Source organism: Saccostrea cucullata, unplaced genomic scaffold (assembly GCF_032062105.1).
Source record: "Saccostrea cucullata isolate Sc308-1 unplaced genomic scaffold, CSIRO_AGI_Scuc_v1 ctg995, whole genome shotgun sequence".
Taxonomy (NCBI): domain Eukaryota; kingdom Metazoa; phylum Mollusca; class Bivalvia; order Ostreida; family Ostreidae; genus Saccostrea; species Saccostrea cuccullata.
The window spans coordinates 61,850-74,211 of record NW_026922768.1 but is presented as its reverse complement, the minus strand read 5'-3'; the positions used below and the strand labels follow the sequence as shown (position 1 = coordinate 74,211).

At 32.3% G+C, this 12,362-nt stretch overlaps 1 protein-coding gene across 1 annotated transcript; it reads left to right on the top strand.

Moving 5' to 3' along the window:
• Positions 1 to 1,621: 1,621 nt before the first annotated feature.
• On the top strand, positions 1,622 to 4,219 carry LOC134262401 (uncharacterized). The gene is made up of 4 exons (XM_062744781.1): positions 1,622 to 1,899; positions 2,028 to 2,064; positions 2,725 to 2,788; positions 3,977 to 4,219. The coding sequence occupies exons 1-4, from the start codon at positions 1,854 to 1,856 to the stop codon at positions 4,127 to 4,129; spliced, it is 300 nt and encodes a 99-aa protein (XP_062600765.1). The 5' UTR covers positions 1,622 to 1,853; the 3' UTR covers positions 4,130 to 4,219.
• The last annotated feature ends 8,143 nt before the right edge of the window (positions 4,220 to 12,362 follow it).

Genomic DNA, 12,362 nt, shown 5'->3' with positions numbered 1-12,362 from the left:
TGCACGTGTGCTGCAATCTGATTGACTGAAATTTTAAATGGCTACATCCCCTTTGTTTTTTGACGAAATGCTTTGAAATTTAAAACATAGTTTTAATTTAGGATATCCTGCAATATGATATACAAAAAATTCATGAAATCACGAGCATTCACGTGTGCTGCAATCTGATTGGCTGAAACTTGAAATGGCTATAACTCCCTTGTTTTTCAACCAAACAGGATTGGATTTAGAACATATATAAATATAACGAACTCCTACAAAAAGGGATGGTCATCATGCACGTGCACGCACGTGCGTGCATTTGGAACGAGTGAAATAAAAATACACTTAAATGAGTGATTTTTAATACTTTTGGACTGAATGCTTTGATATATAGTATATTTGAATATATAGATAGTGTAGACAAGATGATATGGTCATAACGCACATGCATTCACAATGCTAAAATTTGAATATAATTGGTATCCTTCTGGGTAAACGTTGTTAAAGTCTAAATTACCAGAATTTGTCTTATTTAATGAAGCTTACAGGGAATATGGCACCAAAAGGGAGTCGGGGAGCGTTTGGGGAACATCTGTAACGGTTTCCGTTACAATTAGCACTAGTATAGATATGGTTTTAGGGCACTTACATGTGAAAGCCGGGAAATGAGGGTAGGGTGGTTTTTCTTTTCTTCAAGAACAGCTTATAAGTGCTTTGAAAAGACCGTTATAATATTTATATCGTAAAAGAGCTACCGTACATTTTCCTAGTGTAAAAGTAAGCCGTCAACTGTAAAAGTCGGCGCTCCTCATAAAAGTCCTATACGCGAGTGTACGACACTTATCTTCAAAAAATGTTTTATGCGTTACCAACTGATAATCATACAAAAGTTAACTTAAATATTTATGACTAACTCATGACTAAACTTAACATTAATTCTCCATATGGAATAAAATATGTTGTAAATTGTACTACAACCATGTCCTTATATGCATGTACTACAGTACTGCATTTTTTTTCAATTACAAGGTAAATAATGCGGGGATGGCAAAGGCCATGGAGATATCCAAAGAAACAGAAGAAAACTTTGATCAAATTATGGACGTCAACATTAAGGCGGCGTATCCAAAAGAACTAAAAGGAAATAGAACTACAATATATATAATTGATTCTGAAAATCATAAAAATCCTTGAAAACGAAAAGACATTCATGTAGAGAGTTCCAGGAAATGTTCAACCAAGCCTCTTTCTTTACTCCGCACCAGGATATTTACAGTAGGGAAGGAGGAAATTTACGAGTACTGTACAACAATATATTCAATAAGTAATGTATATTAGATTTGGATACATAAAAATTCCAAGGAACTTTCAGACAATTTGAAACCACAAGAAATTAACAAAATCAGCAGCTTTAACATTTACGACTTTCCAACTTTATACACAACCATTCCCCGTGATAAATAAAAGTATAGGCCTTTTCATTTTATTGTAAGTTGCTTTTTTTAAATTTACTTACAACGTAAATTTACTTACCTTGTCATTGGTTATTTGCAAATTTTGTTAAAAACATTCTGATTGATCACACGTACAAGTGTACTCAGGATATCAGACATTTAAATACACATGCAGTCTATGTAGCGAAAAAATCTTTTAAATTCTTCCTAAGACTTGGTTAGATGAAAAATACATGCATGGAAGCATCTTCAGTTGTGGTTGATTCATGTTCGTTCAAAACGCGACTGGGGTTGGGGCATTTTATATTTAAACATTTCTGCTTTTCTCTAGCCAAAAGTGTTCCGATGAGCGATGTGGTCCGTGGGCTTTTTGTATTTTTTATTTTATGATAGAACCCAGGAAATTGTTCCTACGCTATGTCCAAAGCAGCAATGGATGCATTCACCAGGAATTTAGCTATTGGTATTATTAACCTTATCTTTATAAATTTAATTAATACGCTGTGAAATACTTATAATATTCAGATACTAGTATTTTTGTACACGTGTAATGACTAACATATTATGAAAAAGAATATATTTGTTTTCCAGAATTAGCACCTTTCGGAATACGGGCAAATAGCGTAAGGTACATAAATTTATAAGATGCGCATAAATGTTCATGAATGTCCGTGTAACACTATGCATTGAATTGGCATTTCAAATTTCTAGTATGAGTTTTAGAATTGTTATGCATCAAATCAAATTTCTTAATTTAAAAAAAAGCAATTTGAAACTCTTTTATTATATTTTAATATTTCATTTTAAAAACCCAAATTTAAGTTTTCCAAACAGGTTTAAAAATTTAGAATTTTAGAATGAATTTAAATCAAAATTCAATTTTCCAAAACAATTTTAGTAATTAAATTTCTGACTTTTTTTTTTTCTATGGTTTGTTCAAAAAGTGTACTCTTAACGATCAAGTTCAGTTTCAATTTTGATATTAATTTGTTTTAAATTTTACGTTTATTACTACAAATTTTTTAGAAAAAAGTTTGAGTTCATATTCTTTCAAATAATTTAGCTTATACTACAAAATTATTTTTTTATGCCACAATATTAAATCTTCAAATACAGGGTCAATTGAAGTTTTTGAAAATTATATATTGGACTAAGTAATTTTAGAAAATTAAATTGATAAGTGTTACACGGAGCTAGAAAACGCAAAAAAATGAAATTAAACGTTGACCACTTGAATTTATTAGTAAGACATATAGTTTAATCGATATTATTTATTCTTTATTTGTAGACCAGGACTAACAATGAGTAATCTTGCGAGACATGACATAACAGATGAAGAATTCTTCAAAAAGGTGATTACGAGACTTGTAAACATTCTATAGAGAAGGGTTAATTATAGGTATCTGGTATCTTAGATTAATGAAAGTTGATGATACAAAAAACAAAATGCAACAATATGTGATAGATTTCTCAACGAATAATGGAAAATATTGCCGGGAAACCCTACTAGAAAAAAAATTGTGTGTGATAAAAATACTTTATTCTGAAACAAATTGGTAAACTTTAAAAGATTGTTGCTAAATCGCAAAAATAAGTACCAGGGTCAAAATTCAGATCGGGAAGTGCCTCAATTTCAGTTATATTGTCAAAATGTATCCAAATTCAATACCCTTAATTAAGAACAATTCACTGTTTCTCGGTGTAGGTTGATTATTTAAAAGATCTTTCATACCAAATAAGTTTTTTTTCGAATAAAATAATGCCTTATCAGGTTGCTAGGTTAAGCCGTTTTGCTCTTTGTTCAATAGTATTCCAATGATTTAATTTTTGTGCCTTGTAAAATATTAATTATCTGCCTTTGGTGCATATCGTCGTATATAAGTAAGAAAAATAAATTAAATTACTTTTAAAGAAATCTTAGATATATCTTAAATAACTGAATCAAATTTGGTTGAACAAAAAAATATTTTATTTTGTATTTGACGTTCTTTCAAAGACGTCAAATAAACACTGCGGGATGTACATCCGGTTTAGTAAAATATAATCCAGGATGAGCTATCAAGGTGGAAAAAAGCGCCATGGACGACCGTAGTCGGCAAGCAAATTGGATTTTATAATATAACTTGAATAAATACTTGAAATACTTGAATAAATAAGCACAACACTTCATTATCCAGATGCTGAATTAGTCGCATTTTTTTCGTGAACAAACCCAAATCTTTTTGTAGGTCCCCTCAAAACACGTTGCCATTTTGATTCTTTGTTGAGGATGGGATTTTTTTTCTGCATTTTTTTTTTCGATAAATTTCAGACTCCTGTTGTTTTATCAGTTGCTTTGCATGACATATTGTAATAAAGAGTTGAAATTATTAATTGTAAGAATTCTTTTTAAAAATCATTCTTTTTGATTTAGTCATTAAAATATATCCCCAAACATACAAACAATAAATAATTATATATTCGAAAACTGAATGTTAACTGAATGCTTAGTGAATGTTCAATGAGTTTTTAATGAATGTTAAGATGTGATCCTGTTTCAGATGATGACATTATTCGGAAATGAGAACCCCTCTGGACGGAATGGTACGCCGCAAGATGTGGCCAATGCTGTATCTTTCTTGGCGTCTGACAAATCATCGTATATAACGGGACAGGACATAGTTATTGATGGCGGACGTTTTATTCGATATTAATTTAAAACAATTACTTCACAATATTATGTTTGACTTTGATACAAATTAGATCAGATTGGCAGATATATTCTGGTAGCCACATTGGGCGCTAATTTTTTTTTCCCAATGCTCACTAGCTAGCCTCTTGAAAACTCCAACACATTTTGCTCTAAGTAATGATTACTTACATATATATAGATAGGATCTCGGACAAATGCAATATTCGAGAAATCCTGTCCAAATGGGGAAATTTCGATAAGCCAATTTTTGGCCCATGATGAATTTCAGTTTAGTTTGTTAAATAATACTGATAAATGTCTGTCCTTCATATCGTCGCTGTAATATCAAAATTTTGTAAGTCGATTTTTGGCGCGAAATTTTTATTGCTAATTTGGAATCTGCAATATCGAATACATGTTCCGCCAAAACGTCATGTCTCTAGGCCAATAAGAAAGTGAGATATACAGACGTGTGATAAAAGCGTGTATGTCCATTGGATGCATTTTTTCTTTCTGACAAAAGGTCGTATGTCTCTGGGCACTGACAAGAATGTCACTGGCCGTCTGATATCAAAGTAAAAATTATCATTTTAGTTAAATCTTTTATAATTTTTATTTAAAAATGTGTTCAACATACAAAACAAAGTATATTTGCTTAATAAACAAGGAAATCAATGGAAATATCGATGAAAAGTTAGATGTAAGGTTACTTAATGACAAACTGAATTTCGCAGTTTGTAACTGTTAAACTGCAATCAATTTATGAGTATGTTAATTCATATAATACATTTCAGAGCGTTCTAATATCAGATTCGTACGCTTACAATGCATTGCATGGATTTGTTTCAATACTTTACTGGAGATACGACAATTTGTACAGAAAAACATCCAGGACAGAAAGGAAAACACTAGACATACGACATTTTGAAAAAAATGTTTTTTGTCTCTCCTGAAAAGATGGGATTTTTGACTTACAACAATTTGATATTACAGCGACGATATTTTATTTGTTTAACCAGGATTTAATAATCACTTGACTGGGGGGTTTCTAAAGGGTCTCTCTTAAAGCGCTTTAGACGGTTTAGAAGATTCATTATAATTTTGTTGAATATTTTATATGAATAATATAATAAAATAAAGAAAAAAAATATTTTATATGAATGATAGAATAAAATCAAGAAAAAATTATCAGAGGACATCAAATAATATTAAAGTAGCACAATTATTATTTCATTTTAAGTTATGTTTCCTCTAAAGTAGCTATCTGCGTTGAAAGCTTTATAATTATTACAAAAAAAAATATGTACGCTCTTTTTTTGGTCATTTTAAATTGTTTGCAAGGGTACGACAAACGAGGAAATAAAGTGAAGCATTGTCCTAATAAAAAAAGATTAACATATATTTTGTTCCTTTTCATTTAAACACGGTGAATTTTCAATAACAACAATACATAATATAAAATGCGTAGCGAACGCGTACTATCATTACACTTAAAAGATAGTTAATTAAATTCAATGTTTGTTTTATACTATTATTAAATATATCAAAAGATAAAAATATGAATATGTAACGTGCGCTAAAAAAAACTATTCAAATATGGTGCATGAAGAATCGATGCTTAAAAAAGTATATCAAATATAAAAGCAATATACTTCAAACTATTCTAATTATATTGTGAAAAATGTCGTTTGATCGTGCATGATAATATTCATTCATAAAAATTGGAAGCATACAACATGTACAAATGTACAATGTTTATCCTAGAGATTCATTATCGGAATCCCAGTCTGTATCTAGAGCATCAAGAATAAATTTTTGTAGTCGGTCGAGGTTAGAAGCTTATCGACACTGTGACGTTGAAATTCCAGGTACATGTATCCAACGACTGCAGAGATAAGTGCACAACAACAGACCGTTCTCCCCCTGTTTTTGCATTGACACTACCATCCAGTAGTAGGGGATATGCTAGTTTCATCAAATGATATCCACAGAAAATACATGTATCTTTTTGCTGAAACATGGCGTGAGTGAATATTTGCACTTAGCAAACCTGCATCACCTTTGTGAATTGATAATCTATAAGTTCCATCTGGAGACATGTGTTCCTGTGTATACGATTTTGCCAGGGTTATTTGGTACACTCCGAGGTTCAACGTTTTTAAGTTATATTTCAGTCAAATCTTGGAAAGTTCTGCAAGCAATCCTGGGGCATTTCAGTCCACACTACTCGTCTACTGGCGGACTTCTCCTTTAAGATCCGCTTTTGTAACTCGGTCGAGGTACGCGAGATGAATTTCATTGCGTTTGCAAGAGCGATGTCATTGTTTTTTTCACGTACAAAAAGCGGCCGGAAAGCATTGACAAAAGCACATACTTTTCTTGTATAATCCACTATCCATTTCATTTGACAGTTTGGAAATATCTTATCTAATGCTTTCCATTTCTTTATTCTACCATATGCCGACTCCACGACCCATCTTACTTTTGCTAAACATCGGTAGTGATTTGCCTCCTTTGTCGTGTTGTTTGAAACTTCAAGAAAGATAATATGACATAAAATGGCATTTCACTGTTGATTTCAAGAGAATCGAGAAATCGAGTGGAATCCCGGAAGCCCCTGTTAACAACTTAAATGACATCTTTCTTTAAACAATTCTGGATTTTATTTATATTTTGTTTGATGATACTCTTCAGAATTGCAGTATCATTGCTCATTCAATCGGCTATAAATAAGACCCTAAACGGCAAGAATATAACCATCGGTTTTAACAATCATCGTTGGCTTTACCAGTGGTCTGTGTTTATATCCGCTGAATGTTTGTCTTTGAAAAGCGTAATTACCACTGTTTTGGATACAAATTAACATATGTCCCATCGAATAGAAGAATAGCAATCTGTTTCCCGTTTGCAAGAAGTTTAGACAAGGATCTTGTGTGCACTGAAATAAAACTCTCCCGTGTAATGTGTTTAAATCCTAAATACTTGGAAACAAAACGTTCCATCAAGCAGATTTGAAAATGACACTTTTTGATTTGAAACATGCTGCTTATAACACTTAATGAATTTTTATTTCTTAATTTTGTCAATAACAATTGAAAACGAGGCATGTTCTTGACCTGTTAAAATTTTATCAAGACAGTTTAAGTTTTTCAGTTTTTATGGATATCTACTAAAATGTTCTGAATGAGGGGGGATGGTTCGGAAATGGGGAAACCATGGTGGTTCACAAAATGTGGATGCTGCTGGGAATTTGGACTTGAAATGATAGCTCCGTCTGTTATTGATGTATTTGCCGTTTGATTTGGTGTCTGGTGTATTTGAATTAACTCGGTTCTAACATTTAGAACCTCATTTTAGTTAGCTATTATCTCACCGGCGGAGCTCAAGGAAATGCTTTGATGCGGGCTACAGTTGGAAGTGGGTATATTATTTTGAGCATATAATTTATGTTGTGTTTTCGTTTCGGAGACAACTTTCAACCAGAACCTGTAGATCTTCTATCTGAGCGCCTACGCTTACTTCTGTCATCTTTATTATGTTTTCACTAGTCATTTTGACACTCGTAAGTTTAATTTGGCTTATAATACACTACCCAAACGTGTCACCGCTATTTACATAAACCTTTAACAAAAACAATGAATCAAAATATTGACATACAGTATATCTATAATTGTATAAAAATTTCTGAATATTGAAACAAGGTTGTTCTTAAGTACTGAATTAGTCGATTCTATATACTGAATAAACTCCACGGGTTGTAATTAAACCTGTTCATTCTTATGCAGCACAAAGATGTCATGAATTCACAGAATTGTAAAGTTAAAAGAAATAAAACCTTCTTCCTAAATTCTCCACAATATTAATATACCGAAATAATAATAAAAAAAATTAAAGGCGCCGTTCAAGAGTTCTTACGATAAACCCGAATGATTTCCCCCATGGCTATTACGACTAGATGACTGTATATATGTGTTTCTAGAAAAGTCCAAAAATCACTTGTTTTTTTTTTTAGGGAAAAATAAAAAACCTGGTTACTGTAGATCACTTAATTTTCGCGACGCCTTATTTTCGCGAGATAGTCATTGACTCTTGATTAGCGAGACAAATTTTTCTCGAATTATGGTTATTGCTTTATATAATCTTAGGGAATACTATTATACGCGAGAATTAAATTTTCGCGAGCACACTGTCTCGCGTAATTACGCTCGCGAATAAAAAGTGATTTACAGTACCTAAATTGTCGATAAAATCGGGCAATGAGTACCAAATAAATTTTACAACTAAGTCGTTCAACAAATTAACAAAAAAGATTTTTTTTTATTTTTATAAACAACTATATGTAGCATCGGGAACAAGTCGTTATCTGCAGATTTAAATTTTGAGAAAATGTGGGAAATCCTTGTATGCTTTCTAAAATAATGAGTGAGACCATAACAAGTCCCTTATTACTTGTTCTAGGAAGTGACTGTCAGTCAAATAATTGACATTGTTTCCTTTTTGTTTAGTAGTGCTATGGATTATCCGTTCTTTTTCGATTAAGAATCGGTAATTTGCTGGATATCATTTTTATTCACCGGCGTTATGTATATTTCTGATGCTTTATCTTCATCATTGTCAATGAACTCAGCATTATTTATCAGTTCATCATTTTCAATTATTTGTAAGTAAGTATGCTTAACATCCTTTTCAAGTTCATAGGAATTGTCTTTTATTTCTTCATAAAAAGAAACTTCTTCGTCCACGGATCTACCGTCTAGAGATTCATATGATATTGGACAACCATTTATTTGTTCTATGTCTCCTGAATTATCCTCTTTCGGCGATGTATCCGTATTTGAGTTATCGGTATTTGTTGACATTTTGTGTCGCAGTTTTGCATAACGATATAAAATGACAGCACTTAATGCGATACTAAGCAAAGCGATTGATGAAATAATGGAAACTACTAAAACAACCTGAAAGTAACCAGCTGACGATACTGACTGAAAGGTGTTGTTCAAATAAAGTCTTGTAACAGACTTGTTCTCAGGAAAAGGATTAAATGGTGTGTGCTGCTCATCCTTCGTTATTGATTTCGTGTCCGAAAAATTAAAGGTTTGTTCTGAAAGAGATTGTTAAGCGTCATATTTAAATGAATAAGATAGCAAGTGAAATATAACTGGATACTGCAGCTAAAAAACTTTAACTTTAAAATGCATAATACATATAGAATAACATTTTGTTTCTGAAGGGTAACAACCAATGGTTGGGTCACATGTTGTTTCCTTACAGAAACACTCAGACTGGCATATAAATCCATAGTTTGAATATTCACACCTACTCAAACATCCCTTTCCAGTATATCCATTATGGCATTCTAAAATGAAATCTCTCTTAAATTGATGTATTTAACAAAGTCTGGACGAGAAAGATTAAGTACTGTGGTTTCATCAATATCCATGGGCATGAATTTTTGGAGGCATTTGTTGTTGTGCAGATCCTTGAAATTAAAATGTTCAATGAATTGAGAAATGTGTTATTCATTTGTATATACAATGCCTAGTTTAAGAAATAACGTATCCTCGAAAGAGTTTGTGTTTCAAAATCAACGAAAATTGATGGCAACGAAAATTTTTGAAATCAAATTATTGAATATGACTTGTTATTACATACCTTCACATCTTCCAATAATTGAGTTCCATTTAAATCCATTACAGCATTCATATCCTAGTATGCTACTAGAAACAAAAAGTGACAAAGATAAATAACTGTAATTTGCATTATGCTGTAATAAAGGTGCTTAATTGTTGTTGTTTTTTTAAGTATCTGAAATTTAATTCTACTGATGGTTATCTAGCATATACCGATATGTCCCATTCAAAGAAGAAAACATTCTTTAAAAGCATGTTGTGTCGCTTTTAATTAGTTTTATATTCCAAACAACAAAAATAACTTTGAATAACCATATCCATTTGGGATTCCAAAACGGCAACAATTTAAAAACAAAAACCAAAAAAACCAAAGCGGATTCCCTAAAATATTCAACTCAGCCTCTTTTCTCCTCGCTACAACTTTAACAGTACTTAAGGAGAACACTTTGCAGCAGTATATAATCAAGAAGAGGTGTAAAGCAGACGTGGATACTTAAAAATTCCAAAAGAACTGTTGAGAAGTTTAGAATTACAAAATTTCATCGTAATCAACATCATTAAAAGTTACGTTTTCAACTTTATATAAATACGTGTATTCATTCCCCATGATAAATTCAATTCAAGTCCAGGCTTTTTGATATCATTGACATCTGCTTTTTGAATAAAAATGAAATTCATAGATTTATTTTGGCATTGGTTATTTGCTAAATAATTTGTCAAAAGAAGGATATGGAAATAACGAACAGTATTCAATCTCAACGTCCATTAAACAAATATACAAAATAAGAGCAGAGCAAACACGGACCTCCGAAACATCAGAGGTGGGATCAGGTGCCATGGAGGAGTGAGCATCCATTGCCGACCGGTCACACCCGCCGTGTGCTCGTTGTCATAATCAGGAAATAACGGAAAAAATCCGTGGTCAATTCAGTGTATAAATAATGGACTAACAATTGGTATGAAAAATGTCAGTCAGCATTTCATTCAATGATAAATTGTATTTGCTGACAAGGTCATTGTATCGACCATAGAATTTACGAAATGATGACTTTAAACGAGACTGTTGATATTCTTGTTTCATCAACTTGCTTGTCAATGATTAACCTCGTTTAAGAAACTGTTCACACGTAGAGCACGCTCTTGCATACCGAATCAACTGAGATATAAATACTCCGTATGCAGGTGATGAAGGTACATTGCTGCACAAGCAAGGGAAGTTGACGATAGAAAAGTTAAAGTCATCACGTTTATCATACAGCTTGGTTGTTAGATTACTATTAGTGTCTTTTTCAAGTAAAATATCCAAGTATGAAGCAGAAGTGTCGGACTCTGTGGTATCTTTTATCTCAAGCTCACCAGGATATATCGTGTCGACGTAGGAATGGAAATTATCATTATTAATTGACAATACGTCGTCGATATATCCAAATGTCGAGTTGAAGGCCACAGCAAGTGTTTTCTTCTTTTCACGTAAAAGATTTTGCATAAATTCTGCTTCATATGAATATAAAAATAAGTCTGCTAATAACGGAGCGCAATTTGTACCCATTGGAATTCCAATAGATTGTTGGAATACCTGGTCTCCAAAAACCACATAGATATTGTCAATCAGAAACTCAAGCATTTTCTTGATGTCAACTTCAGAGTACTTATGTGTGCAATCAGAATCTGTTTTAACAAAATAATTTTTCAAATGACCAATGACGAGGTAAGTAAACTTACGAGTTCCATTTTTGTTGAAGAAGCAGCTGTCAATGATATCAAAAAGCCTGAATTTTAATTTGTCGTGGGGAATTGTTGTGTGTAAAGTTGAAAAGTCGTAAGTTTTTATGCTGTTGATTTTTGTGAAGTCTTGTGATTTCAAATTGTCCAAAAGTTCTTTAGAATTTTTAAGTATCCACATCTGATTTACACCACTTCTTGAATATATAGTTGTACAGTACTCTTGAAGTTTTTTCCTTCACTACTGTCAATATTTTAGTGAGAAGTAACGAAAGAGGCTTGGTTGAACATTTACTGGAACTTGCAATGTATCTTTGTTTGTAAGGATTCTTATGAAGTTTCGGAATCCAATATATATAAGGTAGTTCAAACTCATTTTGGCTCTGTGGAATATTAAAAGTATTCAAAACTGACAGGTGATTTTGAAGAATGTCTTCCTTAGAAAGAGAAGTATATGTATAAGTAGGATTACCACTTGTAGAATTAAATCCAAGTTCTTCTAGAATGCAATTTATATAATGAGTCTTACAAACGAAGACAATGTTGTTACCTGCTTTGTCGGCAGGAACCAGTACGTACTGATCGTGTAATCTATCTAATTCTTTTTTCACTACTGGTTTATTGAACACAGAAGGATAGATGGTTTTCATTTTGCCCCTCAATCTTTTAATACGTGACTTTAACATGGATCTGACACATTTAATCCATTCTGACAAGGTGTCAATGTCTTCTTTTTCATGTCTAGCCCATCGTCTGGCGTAATTTTCAACATAATCCATAATATTTATGAAATTCCGACGCCAGTTGAAGGATCGGGGTTCCCTATATTTAGGACCTTTTAAAATAAGTGATCTAAGGTCCTCATTACGAACTATTTTTACGTCACCTGTAATAACGTGTCCA